At 55.1% G+C, this 17,592-nt stretch overlaps 1 protein-coding gene across 3 annotated transcripts; it reads right to left on the bottom strand.

Moving 5' to 3' along the window:
• Positions 1–836: 836 nt before the first annotated feature.
• PRRC2A (proline rich coiled-coil 2A) lies at positions 837–15,568 on the bottom strand. Of its 3 annotated transcripts, XM_080663469.1 has the most exons (31): positions 15,432–15,568; positions 13,533–13,707; positions 12,857–13,034; positions 12,419–12,518; positions 12,252–12,324; positions 11,771–11,914; positions 11,476–11,627; positions 11,209–11,288; positions 10,915–11,057; positions 10,285–10,375; positions 9,952–10,168; positions 9,088–9,550; positions 8,503–8,693; positions 8,052–8,340; positions 7,510–7,720; positions 5,472–7,328; positions 4,861–5,138; positions 4,536–4,666; positions 4,186–4,315; positions 4,003–4,088; positions 3,570–3,803; positions 3,282–3,422; positions 3,093–3,164; positions 2,833–3,006; positions 2,567–2,646; positions 2,180–2,387; positions 1,992–2,087; positions 1,650–1,856; positions 1,441–1,535; positions 1,273–1,363; positions 837–1,127 (listed from the first exon to the last, which is right to left on the bottom strand). In XM_080663469.1, the coding sequence occupies exons 2-31, from the start codon at positions 13,642–13,644 to the stop codon at positions 987–989; spliced, it is 6,465 nt and encodes a 2,154-aa protein (XP_080519595.1). In that variant the 5' UTR covers positions 13,645–13,707; positions 15,432–15,568; the 3' UTR covers positions 837–986. The 3 variants fall into 3 exon arrangements, with proteins under 3 accessions (XP_080519595.1, XP_080519593.1, XP_080519594.1); XM_080663467.1 differs by having other exon boundaries at positions 1,273–1,535; XM_080663468.1 differs by lacking the exon at positions 15,432–15,568 and adding an exon at positions 15,147–15,254 and having other exon boundaries at positions 1,273–1,535.
• Between the last annotated feature and the right edge of the window lie 2,024 nt (positions 15,569–17,592).

The following is a 17,592-nucleotide window of genomic DNA, read 5'->3' on the forward strand; positions in this document are numbered from 1 at the left end:
CACATAGCACACTTAAATGTACAGGCCTGTTTCCAATTTTTTATGCAAAATATTTTTGTATGTAAATACCTTGAGTTATGAGATGAAAGAAACCTATTCCAGGTGCATGCTAGGATAGGACTTTTGAAACTATCCAGTAAAAACCCATTTCCCAAGCAGCAGCAGCCAGACAGCTCAACCAAGACTGACCAGGGCTAGAATTTGCTTACCCAGTTCAAGGAGCCCACTGCTCATGTGGTGGAACATAGCCCATAACAACTATCGAGGCACTGTTTGTAGATGGGAGCAAAGTGATAGACACAGCTACGAATCCTGTTTCTGCCTTTGAGATGCAGGTGCTGTCCTCTCCCCTCACTTTAGCTTAGTGCTAGGCCAAGAGGAAATGGCAGACACACTCAAAAGACGGTAAGCTTTGCATATCCCACTGGGGTCTGGAACACTGACTCATGGGCCTAAGAGATCTGATGACTCCTAGAACATCTAGCTGGAGGAGTCACATGACAAGTGCAAATGCTCCACCAAGGCCCCAGATACATGAGGGAAGCTCTATGGGACCAGCCCAGCTATCGGCTGCAGAGTGGTAAGCAGCCAACTATGGCTGGCACAAGAAGCAGGTTTGCCTATCAGAGCCCGGCTCTAAAACTTGAAGATACAATAAAATGAAGTTGGGAGGGAGTTTGTTAGGAAAGTCACTGAAGTTAGTTCCCTGACTGAACCCACTCTACAGATTACTTGGCAGGCACTGTATTGCATAGGACACATGAGATCATAAGCAAGCAACCTGTCCCAAGTCATTTTGGAAATATTTTTTAAATTCTTTTATTATTTTTTTTTTTAACAAATGGCCCCAGGGATAGGGGACCAGGGGAGCAGGGAGGAGGGGAAGCGAGGCCCCAGCCCCACAACCCTTCCCACCCACCCCTTTCCCCTTATATATTTATAATCTATATACAAGGCCTGGGTGGGTAGGGGCAAGGGGAACTCCCTCAGCAAGGTGGAGGCAACCTAGGCTCCTTGTCCCCTCGGGACCCAGGCTCTTCTGCCCGTCGGGAAGACCCTTCTCGGGAAGGTGGCCCTGTCCGCTCCCAAGGCTTCGGCATCCAGCGTAGGGCATCAGGCGGGGAGGCCTGGGGCCGGGGCAGGGGGAGGCACATGTGATAGAGGAAGTAGGGCTCCATTCATACTGGGAGGTCAGGAATAGAAGGGCAGCTTCGGGTGGTAACACGAGAATTCAGACTTGGGGGGTATAGGGGCTGGGGGCTTCTCCCTCACCTGCTGGTGAAGGTCAATGTGCTGGGTGCGGAAGACACCGCTATAGGTGGAGGGTGTGGCTTTGAGACGGGAACTGAGGCCAGAGAAAGACCTAGAGGAGGAACAGTGTTTAAGGAGAGCTGAAGGCCTTGGGGCTGGGCAGTCTGTATTCCCAGTTGCTTCTCTTGCCTTCCAGCTGGAAGAGTACATGATGACCCTGGTCCCCCAAGGTTGCTGCTCAGTTTTCGATAATCCTGGAACGGCTTTAGTTCTACTGGGTGAAGCTGAAGGAAAAAAAACCTCATGAGCCTCCTGTCTCTCAACCCATTCATCTTCAGATCATGAACCCCTACCCCTAACTCTTGGAGTTGCCTAGCACTACAGTTCCTGTACCTTACCTCTGCTCGCCCCAAGCTAGGGGGGAAGGGCCTGGCAGGTGAAGGCAGCACCCGAGGAGCAGGTGGGGGCCGCACAGCCAAACTGGGGGGCTGCAGAGCAGGGCCCACAGGTAACAGAGAAAGGGGGGGTGGGGCAGGAGGCGGCACTGGCGGCAGGGAGCCAAAGTTCACCACAGGCAGCTGGGAGTCCATCAAAGGTAGAAGCATCTGTAACAAGAAATATGGGTCTGTGTTGGGGGCAGAAAGAAATGTCAGAAAACCTGAGCTAGAGTCAAAACCATTTTAAAAAGCCAGAGGCTGGACAGAGAGAGACTGAAGGAGAAGTAGACAGATAAAAAGTACCTGCTGGGCAGCCCCCGAGGGGAGGAAGCCACTCTGGCCACCAGGCTGCAGAGGAGTGGAATAAAAATCTGAGGGGGATGGCAGGTCCTGGCGTACCTGTTGGGCAATGGGAAGAAGTATGTCAACTCCCCCAAAGCACTCTCCTCCACCCCTAGGCTCCCTAAGCCCAGCACCTGCCCACCTCTTACCTGAAGCAAGGGCGGGTCAGCCAGAGGGCTGGGGCAGAAGGCTGGAGAGTAGAGGAAGGAAGGTGGAGGGTAGAGAACTCCAGCTGGCAACTTCCCCAGCTCCGCTGCTTGCAGTGCTGAGAAATCTAGAAACTGGCCCTTGACAGCCACTGCTGAGAGCAGTGCTGAGGGGGGTGCCGGGCCCGGGGGGAGGTACAGGGGCTGTGACCTGCAAAGACATTGGGGCAACAGGGAAGAAAGGTGTCAGGGAGCCAGAATCATTTATTCCTTTAGGCTGAGCACCTCCTTAAGTCCATTAGCCTTTAGTACCTAGAAATGTCCCCCGCCTCCCTCTCCCCTGAAACATGGCTCCATTTCCTTCTGACACCCACAGGCATCTAGTCTTACCTGTAAGGGTGCACTGGTGTCCCAGAGCGGAAGCCTCCATTGCTGGGATGTAACTGAGAGTCTATGGCTCCCCCTGAAACCTACAGAAAAGCAAAGCTGGACTAACTCCATTTTCTCTGATCAAGAAAAGCTCACCCACCCCACCACCTACAGTAAAAGCAAGGAGAGAAATGAAACAAAAAAGTTTACAACTGTGCAGACTGGAAAGGCTTTCCTGTAAGAGAGAGGAGGCGGAACGGGGTTGCGGGACAGGAAGGCGGGCCTACCTGTGAGCCGGGAGGCCCAGGGCTGCCATAGAAGATCTCAGGGTACAAGCGCTGGCCTGCGGAGCTGGGCTCTGGGCCACAGTGCCCAGGCCCCAGGCTCCTGGGTTGTGATTGTGGCTCAGTGGAGGCAGAAGCACTAGGGAGCAGCTCCCAGTCTCGGGATATGGGAATGGCCTGGGGAGGAGCAGACTAGTCAAGAGGGCTCTCTGGGTCATCTTCTCCAGAAAGAGAAGACCTTGCCACCCAACTCTCCCACGCACCTCAGTGACGGATGCCGTTAGCTCTTTCTCTGCTTTTAAACTGTCTCCCACCACTAGGCGCAGGTCTGAGTCCTGTGATCATTAGGCAGGGAAGGTTGTCCCATGATTCAGTTGTGTCCTCCATGTCCCACACCAGTCCTTCCCTTCTCTCCACTCAGCCCCAGATCCCCAGATCTGGCCCATGCAGACCTTGTCACTGGTGCCAAACTGGCCCGGGGGACCGGGCCGACGGGATGGCCGCAGGGAGCCAGGCTCCGGGCCTCGGTCTACACGCTGTAGTCGTTCTGTGCCAATGGGACCAGGGGGCAGAGGCTGCTCCCGGGGCAATTCCTGGGTTGGGGAACACAGTAAAGTGGGGTTGGGGGAAGGAAACTGAAGCCCAAATAAGGGAATCCCCAGGACACACAGAAGGGGAGACAAAGAGAGCCACAGCAGGAATCCCAGAAATATTCCTCATAGCCATTTTTGACCTTTTACCTTTCTGTCCCCATCAGGGGGGGCAAGTGGCCGTCTCCTAGGAGGTTCAGAGGGTTCAGAGCCAGGTGGACCCTCACCAGGAACAGCATTCAGGGGTGAGGGGCCTCCAGGCCGCTTGGGGGGCCCCTCTGCTGCCCCCTTGAGTCCTCCATCAGGGGAACTTCGCTGGCTGCAGGGACCTGACGATACCTGAGAATCCCCACTCAGGTCCACCCCACTGTCAGACTGACTCATCTGAGAGGAGTGGAGAAGGATTAGTTAAGGAGGGCAGGAAGCACCCCAAGCCCTGATTGGTGTACACACACACACATACACTGAAGAAAGGAGAAACGATATGAGGGAACCACCCTAGACCCGACCCAGAGCAGGCGGGGAGGTATGGCCAGCCCTAGAGAAAACCCACCTCAGACACTCCCCTCCTGGCCCCACTCACCTCCGTGGCAGCCACGTCCTCAAAAGCACTCAGGGGCTCCATCCAGGGTTCCATGGGGCCAGGCCGGTAACTCTTCCGACTAGTGGCTGGGAAGAGCACCGAAGGACGAGAGGCTGAGGACACTGCTGCGGCCCGTCTGGCTCTCACGGCCCTTCCTGCCGCTCAGTTTTATGTTTAACTCACCAGTATGTAAACGATTCCAGATGTGAGGGGTCAGGGCCTCTGTCCCTGCATCTCTAGATTCTCCGTGAGGGCCTGGGCCCTCAGGTTTGGGGGCCAAGAATCCAGAGCTATGAGAAGGTGGCAAAGATTCCTAAAGGTGAGAAAGGCCAGAGGCAAAACATGAATGAGCTGGGAACTGGGGAATGCAAAGGACTAGGACAGTGAGGTGTGGGTAAGGAGGGACAGGGACACGTAGGAGGCATGCAGTGACCGAAGCTGACAATTCGGGGCGAGAATAGGAAAGAATGAAGAAACTATAAGAGAGCCCTTGGAACGAGCAGTGAAGCACAATCTCAAGCCCCATCCCTCACCTCCTGCAGCAGCTCCGGTTTTCTGGGAGGCCGCTCCCGCCGTTTGGGGGGGAAAGGATTAACCCCAGCAGCATCCTGGGGAGTCCCACCCACCCCCCTCACCATCGGCCCTGGCTCCTCGAAGTGGAGGTCTAGGGAAAAGGGGAAATCTGTCAGTACCAGCCTCATTGTCACTGACCCTCCTTTCCTCCTTTCCCCCACATCCCAATCCTCCCATGCCTCTCAGTGCACACACCAGCAACCAGGGCCCCCAAGCCAGACCCTTCCCCCTCAACGCCTGCCTCTGGGGATGTAGACAGTCCCGCCCGTAGCACCTCCAGCTTACCCGAACCGATGTCAATGCTGTTGTTGCTGGCCCTCTGAGGGTCATAGAGGGTTGGGGGCCGATGGGATGGGCCTTGAGGGGTTAGGGGAGGCCCAGGCTTGGGCCTTGGGTGCCCCCCTGGTGCAGCTGCACTCCCCTGGCGGCTGCTGAGCTGGGCCAGGGCCTGTTGGATGCCAGCAGGGTTGCTGTGGATCACCCGGTCCAGGCGGAAGACAGCAGAACTGCTCGGGGGTGGGGGAGGCAGAGGGAGCCCTGCGGGGCGCTCCTCTGGAGGGCGGCTGAAGAAAACAGACCAGCTCCAGTATTCTCCAAACTGTTACCCTTCCCCTCCAGTACCCTCTTTCATCCTCTCTCTTCCCTGTGCAAATTCAAGTGTTTTCCGGCACTTCTAAGGAATTGTGTGTACAGATGTACAGGGTGGATGAGAATGGGACTGGGTGGGTGTTCCTGACTCTACCCACTGCATCCCAGCTCCTTCAGGCAGAAAGGACTTCCTGGTGCCTTTCTAATAGCCCCAGGTCTCCAAACTCCATCGCACCCACCCTTACATTCCCTCAGGTCTCCCCTCCATTTCTTAAGCTTAAGAACACATTGAGCCTGTCGCTACCCACCTTCGGTTCTTGGGAGAGGGCCAACTCCTCTTGTCCCCTCGCCCTGGGCCAGTCCTGCCTCCAGGACCTCCTCCAGTTCCTCCCCCACCGCCGCCTGCCTTGCTGCTGGGGCCTGGGCGCCGGTTCTGCCTCTCCATGCCTGGCCGCTGACTTGAGAAGCTCCGCTTGCTCAGATCCTTAGCTCTCTGGCTCAGGTCTCCACGCGACATGGTTGTAATGCCTGGTCCAGCTCCGCTGCCCCCGCCCCCAGGAGTTCCCACAATTTTGGGGGTCAGCAGTGCTGGTGGAGGAGCCTCCTTGTCCCCTCGGCGCTCACTGGCAAAGTCGCTGCTCTCGGATGCAGTCTCCCACTCCTCATTGGCCTGGTCTGAGTTCTGGTTTGACAGATCAGGAGACTTGGCAGCTGCCCGGCGAGGTGGCGGGGGAACCGCCACTGTTGAGAGGGCCTCCTCTGATCCGGGCGTGGAGGATGGAAGGGCTGGGGAAGAGCGCCTGCCCTCAGCCCCTCGGGCGGCACTCTCCCGCTCCTGTTTCAGCCTCCGAAACCGGGGTGGTTTGTCCTGCTGCTGAGCCCTCCCGTGACGCCTCCTTCGGGGCCGCTCCCCATCTTCCACAGCCATGCCCAGGTTGCTGCCTGCACCGCTGCCTCCTCGGGCCATGGGGGACAGAGGCCCTGGAATCAGCTTCTCTTTCAAAGGCTCCTTACTTGGCAAAGGACCAGCTGGAGGCTTCTTGGGGGCCAGAGACTTGGCTGGAGGGGTCCAGCTTGGGCAAATGGGTGGAGGGGGCCGCCCCCCACCTCGGCCTCGGCGTGATGGCACACCTCTGGGAGTGAAGACGCGCCCACCTCGGGCAGTAGAAAAACGGGCTGGGGCTGGTGAAAGGGGAGCTCCTGATGGTGGGGGAGCAAGAGGGACCTGGGTGAGTACACCTTCCTTGGGTGGGGGGGCCTCCTTGTCCGAAGGGGCCAGATCACTCTCGTGGGTCTCGCTGCCTGTTTCTGAGCCCCGTTGCCGTCGCCGCTTGGGGATTTCTTCATATTCGGAACCCTCACTTCGTGTCTCACTGGCAGTGCGGCCTCGGGAAGCAGGGGGGTGATTGGGTCCCCCTGCCCCACCTGCACGCCCATCATCTCCACGAAACTCTCGGTAACTGCGGAACTCTCGGCTTCGGCCTCCCCGTCCTCGACCCCCGTATGTCCCCCGGAAACCTCTCCCTCTGGCAAAATACTCGCCTCGTCCCCGACCACGGCAGGAGGTAGGACCCACTCTTTCGTAGGAATAGTCCCTCCGAAGCCTCGGGGCTGAGGAAAGGTTCCCACTAGGTGGAGTCTCCTTGGAGCCCCCCATCTTCCCCTTTGCTGTCTTGAGTGGGTCTGGCTTTGGGGCCTTGAGGGTTTCATCCCCCTGTTCGGGGGGCTTGGGAGGCAGCTCCTGGACTTTTGTAGGAGGTGGGGGTTTCTTTATCGGCCCAGCGCGGCGGGGAGGGGCCCCTGGCTCCTCTACAGGGCCTCCACGCCTACTGCTGCCTGGGCGCGGGCCCCAGCGGGTCTCAGTGCGGCTCTCTCTGCGAGCTGGCGGGGGGCCTTGGCCTCCAACTCCTCGAGGAGGCTTTCGGTTGGCTTCTGGCCCTGTTAGCTGTGGAGTTTCCTCCTTGGGGGTCTCCTTCTTGGGCGGTGAAGCTTGTATCTTGGCTGCCTCGTCATTGCCTGGGGGCCAGGGCAGTGGGCGGGGCCCTGGGGCAGTTGGCTCCTCCAGAGGGAAGCGAGGGAGGGGGGGCCCAGGGGCTCCATTCTCAGGAAAGCCAGGATAACTGGCCAGATAGGGTGGTTGGGGAGGCACTGGAGGGGTTTCACTCCTGAAGAGGGAGACAGAAAAGAACATCTCAGGATGAGGACAAATGGAACTGGGTGGGGAAACAGAACTCCGACACTCCTGCCATGTTTATCCCCAGCACCTCACCAATAACCCCAGTACCCTTCCTCCTAGCCTAGGTCCTTCCACCAGGAACTCACCCATTACACTCACTGCTCACTCACCTCATCCCCTTGTCCTCATCATCGGCAGCCTGTCGCAGCGGTGAGGTGAGCGGGCGAGGGTCAGCGGGTGTGGTAGTGAAGACATCTCCTACCCAGGCCAATTTTGCATCCACTGGTGGGGTGCCCCGATCCCGTAAGAGGGGGCCTGCATGGCGCTCAAATGGCTCTGAGCTTGAGCCTCCACTGTCTGAGCGCTCCCGGGGAACGAGGCCTGAGGCAACGACAATCCTTTCTCACGTGACAGGCTCTCCAGCCCAAAAGGCACCTCCCCCGCCAACATCAGCTCCTCAACTGCCCACTCCCAGGAAGACTGGGACTGGCCTGCTCTCCTGAAGCAGGGCACCCATTCAGCTTCCCTGTAAATCCTTCCATCAATCCCAGTAAATCCTGGCCAAGGAAAGACCACTGTTTCTAACTCCCCAAGCCCATCCTTGTCCCAAAGAGCTCCCTCAGCAGTGCTAAGACCATGTCTGCCCTCTTCACTGGGGGCCTTTACCCCACAGCAAGGTGCGGTCCCCACATCCTAGGACTGAAGGCCTTACCAGAGGGATGCACGCCAGGTGGGTAGAAGTCCAGAGGGGGCCGGCCCTGGAGGAGCCGGGGGTCCACATAAGGAGGAATCATCATCCAGCGGGGATCAAAGTTCATCGGAGGCATGGGTGGGGGCCGACCCAGAGCCCCTGGGTACAGGGCCTTGGGAGGGGGAGCCTGTGGAGCTGGCACAGCCCCTACGGTCACAGGCTGTGGTGGTGATGGGGGTACTGGGGCAGGAGGGGTGGAGCCCTGTTGATGCTGCTGCCACTGCTGTTGCTGCTGCTTCAAGAGCTGCTCCTGGAGAGGACAAGAGAGGCATCAGGGCTCCTGCCCAGACAGAAAAGGAACTGTTACAAAAACAAATGTGACATATACCTGGACTAGAACTGGTAGAGGGACCATAAACATTGGAGCTAGACAAAAAAGCAGCCCTTAAGAGAGGAAGTAACTTGATCTCACCTGCTGTTGCCGCTGGAAACGAGGAGGTAACGACTTCTGATATTTGGGGTAGCCCAAGCCCTGACTGGGGGGCTGCCGGGTGGGACCAATCCCATCACCCTTGGGTTCCACCTTTGGGGTTGGGGGTGTGGCAGGAGAAGGAACCTCTTCTGATGGTTCAGGACCCTCTTTTGAGGGCAGTTGGGGTTCCACTGCATTGATGAAAAGACACTTATCAGAGTGGTCTAGCCCATCACAGACATTCCACGAACACCTCCACAATTGCAGCTCTCACCTCTAGCTCCTTCCCTCTCTAAAGGCAAGTCCTTCCCATGTATAACATGATCACCCCAGAGCCAATGGTCTGGTGGGATTACTGTCCCGTGAACCAACACACTAACGCAGTAGAGTCTTGCTCCACATGAGGCTATGAAGAGTGGTTTTAGGTTTCCTGTTAAGGAATTCAGGTAGCAAAACCTCCCCCTCACTCAGACAGTCCAATAAGCCCAAACAACTGCCTTCTATTTCACTTCCTCCCTACACACAGCTTTGCCCCAAGCAGAGGAGAGATCTGCCACCTGGTAGCACCTATCCCCATCTCCATACCTGGGCTGGCTTCGAAGCTGCCACAGCTGGTGCTACTGGTACTGCCACCACCACTCACCAGGACAGGAGATGGAGCCACACCTGGAGTGGGGGTGGACTGGACAGGAGGAGCCTGTGCTGGCTCTTCCAGTTCTTTTTCTGGTGTTGGGGCTGGTGCTGGTGAAGGAGCAGAAGGTGTGGGGAGTTCTTTGGGGACAGCAGGTGGTGGAGCTGGGGCAGGAGGGGCAGCAGGCTCTGCTTTGAGCCGCTTGTCAGGTGCCCCAAACTTCTCATCAAGTCGCTTGAGCTTCTCCGCACAGGCTGCCCGACGTTCCTCCTGCATGCGGCGCTCCTCCTCTTCCCGCCGCCGCCGGGCCCGCTCCACGGCCAGGGAGATCTCAGATGAAGACTGCTTTCGACGCTGCCGCCACGCCTCATCCTCATCTTCAGGTGCTGGGGGCTTGCAGGGCGGGCCCCCACGATCCTGTCAATGGGCAGACCCAGTGGTGTCAGTCATTATGTTTCTTACGATTGCTTCTGCAGACTGACTCAGTGTCTAGAGCTGCAGGTGCCAGGACCAGGCCTTGGGGTGATGTCCTCTGAGTAGGGACAACCTCACCATCCTAATCTTTTTGTTTCTTTTCTCCTTTCAGAGGTCCAAACAAATACCCAGGACTCCTGGTTCTTACTCTCTAGCCCCCAATTCACCCAGATTCCGCTAACACAGGGAAGCTCCAAATCTTGTCAGAGATTCTCCCAAGCTCTCCACTTCCTGCAGCCCATTTTGACCCGCTCTCCAGCTTCCTTAATTACTGCTCCTTCAATCATGCAACTGACACTATCAACCACAACTGACCCTCTCAAACTCTCATTGTAGACACTCACTGGGTAATCGCCAGGAGGGCCCCAGTTCCCAGTGGGGCCTCGGTGCGGTGGGGGTGGGGGAGGCTTCGGGGCAGGAGGCCCCGACTCTGTCTCTGTAGGCCGAGAGGTCTCTGCCCAGGCCGTCTTGGGCGGGGGCAGCTCACTGCCAGCGGAGTTGCCCTTTCTGCCATCTGCTTCCGGGGGCCGTTCCTCCCCAGCAGTTGCCTGGGACTCCTTGCTGTGAGCAGAACAACAGTGGATTTAAAATCAGCTGCAACCCAGCTCCTTTAAGGGTGTACTAGCATGAGAGAAACTGAGCCTCGCCCCTCCCCTCCCCAGAGGGCCTTAACTCACTGGCCCTCAGCTCCCTCCTCATCGGAGTCTCGTCCGTCCTCCTCATCACTGAACTTGAGCTTTTCAGTGTAGTCAACCTCCTCGTGAGCCCCTGGGGGGAAATGTGAAGAGCAGTAACCCCCACCACTCTGCTTTCAAACCTCAGGGAGCTTCTGGGACAGAGGCAATGGTCTGCAGCTATACGATGACTTGTACCACCAATGCCACCCCTCCCTCTGAAGTCTGGACCCACAGGAGTCTTGTCATTCTCAGTCCTTGGCTTTCCTGCACATAGCTCCCCTACCCATCAGTGTATTTTTTCCCTTATCAGATCTTGCCTTTTAAGACCAAAATGCTTGATCCTTAATATTCATTTACCTGGCCCTGGCCAGTGTGCTCAATGGTCAGAGTGTTGGCCTGGACACTAAAGGGTCCCGGGTTCGATTCCCAAAGGCACATACCCCAGTTGCAGGTTTACCCCCCACCCTCCAGTTGGGTAAGTGGGGGAGGCAACCAGTCAATGTCTCTCTCACATAGATGTCTCTCTCTCTTTCCACCCCTCCTTCCCTCTCTCCCTTCCACTCTCTGAAAAACAATGGGAAAAAAATATCCTTGGGTGAGGATTAACACACACACATAAAATTAACTTGCCTGCCCAACCATCATCGTTCTCCTGGTCCAGCTGGTCAAACTCTTTGAGATTATCCTCTTTAAGAATGGAGGGCCGACCCATAGGCTCCATAAGGCGCACTGGCGGCCCTGAGCCCCGGGCGCCTACCACACGGGGAAAACGGCTGTGTGTGAAAAAGCAAATGGAAGAGAAGATAAAAGATAGCACAGTGTATAACCACATACAAGACAGCCTCCTGGCTAGAAAATCATCCCTCCACCGATAGGCTCTCCCATCCCCAATCACAAACCCAGACCTGACCTGGCATTACTCACCTGGGCCCATCAGGGGTGGGGTATCGGTAAGGCCCCTGGGGTCCATAGGGTGGAGGGAATGGGAGATACGGGGGATACATCTGCAAAAGGGCCCAAAAGCAGCTGCTCAGAGGGATGGTCAAAGAGCCTGCCAGCTCCTTAAACCTACGGTTCTCCCCATTCCCACTCTATGTCACAGGCCCCTGCATTCCAGCTGTCCCCTCCAAAGACTAAGTCCTAACTTCTATCTTCCAATGCAACCACTCCAAACAAGATATCCGAACTCACGAAGGGCGGCATCATTCCTCGGTAGGGAGGGAACTGGGGTGGGCCGGAAGGCTGCAGTCCCCCCCGGGGATCATGGCCGTGATGAAGTTTGGAGTCCAGGCCCTCCAGCTCATCAGGGCCATGCCCACCTCCGTCCCTCCAAGTTGTAGAATCTGTATTTTGGAAAAGGCAGAGAGCAAACAGGGCTGAAAATGACGAGACACACTAGCTCTGAGATAGAATAAGGTAATATCCCAGCTCAAAGGTAAGCCCTCATGTACCCACACCACCCCCCTCCCAAATGGCAGCCACGCACTCTGGGGGCGGAGGCTTGGTCCGGGCCCAGACGACTGTTCGGCAGACTCCCTTTCCTTGGCAGCCTTGTCCTGGTCGCCAGCCGCCTGCAGGGTCGGAAATTCCTCTCGAGAGAATCGTGACAGTAGGCTTGATGCCCTTCCACCTGTTGAGGTTGGGAAGCAGAACAGGATGCAGAAGTACATTTACTAAAGATGCACCACTAAAGGGGAAGGTTCTGATAGGTCCCAGATCACCAGGTTCCTGCCTTCCAGCCCACCCCTATGCATTGGGTGCCTGTTCCCTAAGAAACACGGTCTGTTCTTGGATGCCCGCCTCATCCTCACACAAGACTGACACAACTTGCTCATGTGCGCCATAGAACTGAGTTAAGGGCCCCCAAATGGAGCCAAACAGGAGTGAGGACACTGCACTGAAGGTGCAGTCCAGGGCTCCTGCCTACCACAGTGCCCAGAGCCAGCTCCCCAACAGCCTGCACTCACCATCTCCATGTGCTCCATGGATGACGCTGGTTTGTGCCCAGGACTTTACCCCGCTTGGAACCGAAGGAGTGTTCTGGAGAAGCAGAGAAAATAAACGGTGACGTAGATGGGGAGCTACAAGCCATTCTTGCTCCTACTCCTTCAGTAACATCCAGTTCTTCCGATACCTCGGGGGCTGCTGGAGGTCGTTTCGGCTGGTTCGAGGCAGGCGTCTGTGAAGCCGGCAGTGGCTGCGATTCCGGCGGCTGAGCGGTTGACGCATCGGAACTGAGGGGATGGAAGGAGGGAAGGTTATCCAGAGCCTGAAGTGCCTTCCTTACTTCTCCAACTGGAGGACAGGAATGGAATGCAAGCCCATCTGCTATTAGTTACACATAATAGGACAAAATACTGGAACCATGTCACCCTGCCTTCATGCTGCTTCCCTCTGACAGAAAGCTAAAGGTCCCATTCCTTAGGCATCGAACAGGAATCCTGGGAAATAGGCAGGAGAGGGGCTTCCCTCTTTGACTCTGGTCATGTGGCTGGGCTAGACCAAGCCCAGTTCATCCCGAAGTTCAACGTAAAAATACTTATCACTCTAGGTCTCCCAAGCCTCTCTCTACCTCTTGGGGTCGGACTGCTCCTGTTTGCTTGCCCATCCTGTTCCGTCTTTCGGCACTAGTGAGACATTGGGGTCATTGCCTTTATTCTCGGCTTTCAGGCTTGGTAGGTTGGCTGGGGGTGGCATACGCCGGGCAATGGCAACTTTCCCAAGACTCTGCAGGCCATGGCGAGGGGCAACTGGAGAAAAGGAGAGAGGGTGAAGAATGCTTCACATGGGAGATCTGACGGTGTCCTACTCTATGTACCACTAAGATATCCTTCATGCCTTACTACCAAACTTCTCTTAGAAACCACCCCTTCTTTTGCCCTCAGCAATCTCTGAAATCCTATGGGAAGGCCAAGAGGCACTACATCCAAGGCTTCTATGTGGGATGGTTGATCTTGAGCCTGCAGGGAGCAAGCTGGCTCCAGACTTCTCCAAGTCCACATTTCTTTGCCTCCAATTCTTACGTGTCCAAAGACAGGGAACCACAGACACGTCTTTGTAGGAGGGTAATTGGTGTTTACTCAAAGCCCAATGTCCTCTATGGAATCCAAGATGAAGTTGGGGAGTCTCTAGTGTTCCTCTAGTTTTTTGACAAATTGTATTGTAGCCCTTTCCCTTCAAAGTGCTCTAAAATGCATGCCCCATTCATGCCCAGCCTCCAATAATCAGAATTTTTGCAGGACCCTCACCAGCGGGTTTCTGGATCTCTAAGGACTTGCCCTTATACGTATCAAACAGGTTGAGCGAGGAATACTTCTTTCCATCCTTCCCCTTGGCAGTCGGCCCCGAGCGATCGGACATTGCGCTGGAAGCTCATTGAGTACGATGGGTCCTACAGGCACCTCCCCCAAAACGTGCCGGAGCCTGTGGGCCAAACACCAAGTGTTTCATTTTATGCTCCCTTTACAGACTTCAATAGAAGCGCAGATGATCCCTTTCCTTCTCACTAGGAGACCAGGTATATGGCCCTCTGGTGTCTTTTTCTTCAGCCTATTCAAACTCTCCAGTCCCTTTAAGGCAACCATAGAGCCCAAATAGCATGTTCCCTCTCACCTCCTGTCAAGAAAATCCAAGTAAAAATCTAGTAGCTTCCTAGTATAAATCCTCTCCCTTCTGTGCCAGTCTATAAAGGGTACCAACCTCTTCATTATCCCCACGAGCAATAATCTCTTCACCAAAATAATTTCTAAGACCTGAAATAAAACAGGGCAAGTCCAAGCCCCAGAGAAAACCAGAGGCATACAGCTCCATCATGCAAGGAACAGAGCTTTAGATCCCTGACTTATTAAACACCCTAACTGTGCCCCAGGTTCATTCCCAGCACCTCTCCCCCACCTGGGGGAGGCTTGCAGGAAGGTATGCCAGGAGTCTAAGGACTTTATGAGCTTGCTCTGCCAGACTGAGGGCTAGTGTCCTCAAGGAATTGGGGTTCCACACACTACAAAGGTACAGAACCCCAAGCAGTTTTAAGACCCCATCATTTTCTACACTTGCCCCCATCCCAGTCTGCAGGTACCATTGGCCATTCTGGCTTACCTATGAGGACGTGAGAAAAACAAAGCATTATGGAACCACTTCAAGAACACCCTGTGACCACGAGGCCAAGGCCAGAGCTAACTTCACCCTCCTCCCTCAGCGAGACAGCCCAACAGCAGCCATTTCTCTTCCTAGCACCCTGCTCCCCAAGCAGGCCAGTCGCTGTGGAGTGAGCAGGCGTTCATTTCTAAGGGGATGGCGGAAAGGGAAGAGATGGGAGGTGGGACATCCAGGCAGGGTCAGGAGGGAAGCTGGATCGGGGAGAACTTCAGGACAGCTTAGAGGAGAGGATGGAGCCTGCTTTGTAGGTGTCTAAGGAGGCCAATCTTTGAAAATAAATATATGGAGGAAAAGGGGATAGAAGAATCGTGAAGAGACTAAGACTAAAAAGAATGAACATGAAAGCAGGTGGGAAACAATACACGTAAGCAGAAATGGTAGGGAAAGGATGCAGAGCAAAGTTAAGGGGACAATGTCGAGAGACCAGGGCGAAAAGGGGTGTTGGGGAGTAAAGATAAGGGACAGGGGAAATGAGAAGGGAGAGGGGAGACGAGGAACAGAGAGCAAAACCGCGGGAGAAGAGCAGGGTGCCAGAGGGGGAGTGACTCGACGCGAAGAGGGGCGTCGCAAAGGGGGCCCTAGCGCTGGGTGATGGCAGTGGGAAGGAGACTCTCCAAAAGGACCGCCGGGCGTGGCCCACCTCGGAGCAGCGGCGAAGGGGACCAAGCGAGGGGTGAGATAGCCGCACGGCGGAGGGTGGGAGTTACCGGTCCAGGAGAGGGGGTCGCCCCATTAAGTCAAGAAGGTGAGTGGTAGGGGCAGGCTATAGCCCTGAGCGAGGGGCTGAAGTGCTGGTCCCAAGGAGGTGGTATCGGAGGGGGAGGGGCAAGGCAGGTCCCGGCTGTAGGAGGACAAAATGGCGGCGGCTAATGGCAGCTTGTCCTCCCCCCTCCCCCCTCCCCGCTCCAGGGCCCGCCACCACCGTCGCTGCTACTGCCCCCACCGCTCCCGCGCTGGAAAGGGGCGTAAGCACTCAGCTCGCCCAGACTCACCTGGCCGGGTGCACGGGGATCCGGGACCGGAGCCCAGGGGCTCCCCGGGGTGGGATGGCGGTGGGGCGGGGGCGGATGGCGGCGGATGGCGCCGGGTACGGCTCCTTCCGTCTCCCTCGCTCCCTCCGCGACAGGGCTCCGACTAACGGCCCATCCGGGCAACCGCCGCCCCCGGGAGCGCCCCCCCACTCCCGCCTCCTTCCGCGCCTAGACACGCCTCTTGATTTGCATAAAGGGAGGAGCGCGTTCTACTGTGTCCCTCATTACTTCCAGGGCTGCTCTTATTAAAAAAAAAAAAAAAAAAAAGCGGGCGTGAGGAGCAGGCGTAAGTTATTTGCATAAAAAGGAGGGACTTATAGGCGCTTGGACACCGATTGGCTGAAGAGGTGGGCCTGCGTCGGCCGTTGAGACGTGGGGCGGGGATGTGGCCCCGGCGGTTGGGGCTCAGAATTTGCACGGGGGGAGGAAGAGGCGGTGCGTGCGTCGTGTGTAGGTGAGAAGATGGGAGCGGAGAGACGTAGGGACGCCGACAGTGGAAGGAAGAGATGCAGGGTCCCTCGTGCTTTCAGCAGAGGAGAGGAGCGGGAGGACGGGGCGGAAGGGATTAGCTGCTGAGGGCGGAGCATACGTAACTCAGGGAAGAGTTTCAACTCCCGCATCCTTTCGCGAGACGTGAAAGAATCAGAGGGGCGGGGCCTTCATTTATTAAATCATGTAATGCAAATGAGATGGGTAGACAGGCCAATCGAAGGGTCCTGGGGAGTGTATCAGCTGCCCGGCGCCTCACGGGCAATCTTTAGGTAGTTATATTTATTTGCATAATATGTGCAAATCATTTGAACAAAGATAGGCTAGGAATGACCTATTCATCAAAATATTGGCAACCAGTGACAAGACGGACATTTAGTTTTATAACCTGTAATTTTCAAGATGTCTGTATATCTGATATTGTTGGTAATTTACTTTCTTTTCACAATGGGTTTCATTCTACAAAATGCAACGCTTTTCCCTCCTTTGTATCCTTTTACTGTCCTATTTATTACTGTGCACCAATCAGACCTACTACCCCTTCACCAAATCATTCTACAACTATGTTTTGAAGGCGCCAGAGGTATGCACAGAATATTATAGAAGCAGGGGAATAAAATCAGACCTTGCCTGGGAAGGTTCTGAAATGCTTCTAGGAAAACGTGACTCTTACTAAGAGATATGAAGAAATAAGATTTAGCCAGGTTTGAGAAATAGGATTGCCCAGGGTGCACATCTCAGGCCCAGTGAACTGATGAGTGGAGCCATGGTTTGGGGACCTGTGCCTAAGCTGGTGTGGCTAAATTAAGGGACTACCATTATGGAAAATGAGAGCAGAAAAATTAGCAAGAATCAGATAAGAATACTATCCTGAGGCTCATTAAGGTAACTGAGATGGCTTCAGTTCTCAAACTTTCTTAGTGATTCTCCTGTCCCCTCTCCCTCATCAGCTACAACAGTAAAATCTTGGAAGAGCCATTCATACTCACTCTCCAATTTCTCTCCTCTCATTCTTTTTTTTTTTTTTTTTTTTTTTTCCAGAGAGGAAGAGAGAGATAGAAACATCAATGATTGGCTGCTTCCTGCACAGCCCTACACTGGGGGTCAAGCCTGCAACTGGGACACATGCCCTGACTTGGCCACTGAGCCACACCAGCTGGCTCCTCTCATTCTTTCTTAAACCCACTTCAGTCAAGTATTCACTCCTACCCTTTACCCAAACTGCGTGTCAAAGACAACAGTCTCATGGTTTGAAATAGCATTTATGTGCTGATGACTCCCAAATGTATATCTTCACTGGAGATCTGGCTTTCAAACTCCAGTCTTGTATATACAACTATGTACTTGACATCTCCTTTCTTGGGTATCTAATAGATCATTTCAAATTCAGTATGTTCAAAACTGAACATTTGATCTTTAGCCCCTCAAAACCTGCTTGTATGCACAGCCTTCACCATCTCAACTGATGGCAATTTTAAAACTCTGATAAAATGAAAAACCTTGGAATCCACATCAGTTCTGTTTATCTCACTCCCTACTTTCAATCAGACAGAAAATCCTATCCTGCGAAAATATCCAGAATCCAACCTCTTCACTTCCACTTCTACTTTGATCTGAACCATCCTCATCTCTC

The sequence above is a fragment of the Plecotus auritus genome (genome assembly GCF_963455305.1).
Source record: "Plecotus auritus genome assembly, chromosome: 4".
Classification (NCBI taxonomy): Eukaryota; Metazoa; Chordata; class Mammalia; order Chiroptera; family Vespertilionidae; genus Plecotus; species Plecotus auritus.

Excerpts from the sequence above, each read along its gene's own strand:
- PRRC2A (XM_080663467.1), bottom strand. The coding sequence starts at position 13,644 with ATGTCCGATCGCTCGGGGCCGACTGCCAAGGGGAAGGATGGAAAGAAG. Across the intron at positions 10,376-10,914 it reads GAACGATGATGGTTGGGCAG|GGGCTCACGAGGAGGTTGAC; the intron begins GCAAGTTAATTT and ends ATTTCCCCCCAG. Across the intron at positions 8,694-9,087 it reads CAGCTTCGAAGCCAGCCCAG|TGGAACCCCAACTGCCCTCA; the intron begins GTATGGAGATGG and ends TCATCAATGCAG.